General features: G+C 40.8%; 1 protein-coding gene across 1 annotated transcript; it reads left to right on the forward strand.

Annotated features, from left to right (window-relative positions):
* Nucleotides 1–277: 277 nt before the first annotated feature.
* On the forward strand, nt 278–932 carry LOC117121416 (uncharacterized protein K02A2.6-like; the record flags this gene model as incomplete). Its single annotated transcript, XM_033266626.1, has 1 exon — nt 278–932. A coding segment is annotated over exon 1 (655 nt), but the record flags the coding sequence as incomplete, so codon positions are not given.
* Between the last annotated feature and the right edge of the window lie 73 nt (nt 933–1,005).

The raw sequence follows: 1,005 nt of genomic DNA on the forward strand, positions 1-1,005 counted from the left end.
GAATTGTTGACATTCCGTAAAATTGCAACCGAGTTAACAGTATCTAATAACGGACTTATCTTGAAGGGAACTAAGGTAATAATACCTAATGAATTAAGAACTCGTGTCATTAATCTCGCGCATGAAGGTCACCAAGGCCAGGTAAAGACAAAAACGCTACTCCGAGAAAAGGTTTGGTTTCCGAATATTGACAGTATGGTAGCTGTCTCTTATACACATCTAGATGTGTATAAGAGACAGGAGTACATATGATGCAAAACCGCGTGAACCGTTGAAAATGACACAATTGCCGGATTCAAAGTGGTCTCACTTAGCGGCTGATTTTTATGGCCCATTGCCATCCGGGGAACACCTTCTTGTAGTCATAGATGAGTATTCAAGATTCCCGGAGGTCGAAATAGTTAGGTCACTTGCAGCAAAGACTGTCATTCCGGTATTAGATAAACTATTTTCATCGCGAGGAATACCTGACAAGTTCAAAACTGATAACGGCCCACCATTCAATGGAGACGAATTTAAAGCTTTTGCGCGTGGTCTAGGGTTTAAACACCAAAGAATAACTCCATGTTGGCCAGAGGCCAATGGATGTGCGGAGCGATTCATGAAAACAATTGGCAAGGTGTGCAAATGCGCCCAAGTGGAAGGTAAATCATGGAAAAAAGAACTATACAAATTCTTACGCAACCATCGCGCCACTCCCCACACGTCGACTGGCATCCCGCCAGCAACGATAGCAAATGGTAAGCCGTTAAAAACTAAGCTTCCACAGATACCTGAGGTTGGTTGTATGCCAGAAGTGATACATGACAAATTAAAACTCAATGATAAACAGTCAAAACAAAAAATGAAAACACATGCTGAAATTAAGCGAAACATAAAACCATCTAGCATCCAAGTGGGTGATAAAGCATTAATCAAAAACTTAGAGAAAGGTAAATTAAAGCCTAAATACGAAGCTAAGCCTTTCACAGTAGTTAAGGTTAATGGTGACATGGTCATTGCAAA

Source organism: Anneissia japonica, unplaced genomic scaffold (genome assembly GCF_011630105.1).
Source record: "Anneissia japonica isolate Jap-2015-1 unplaced genomic scaffold, ASM1163010v1 scaffold9823_len1008_cov121, whole genome shotgun sequence".
NCBI lineage: Eukaryota > Metazoa > Echinodermata > Crinoidea > Comatulida > Comatulidae > Anneissia > Anneissia japonica.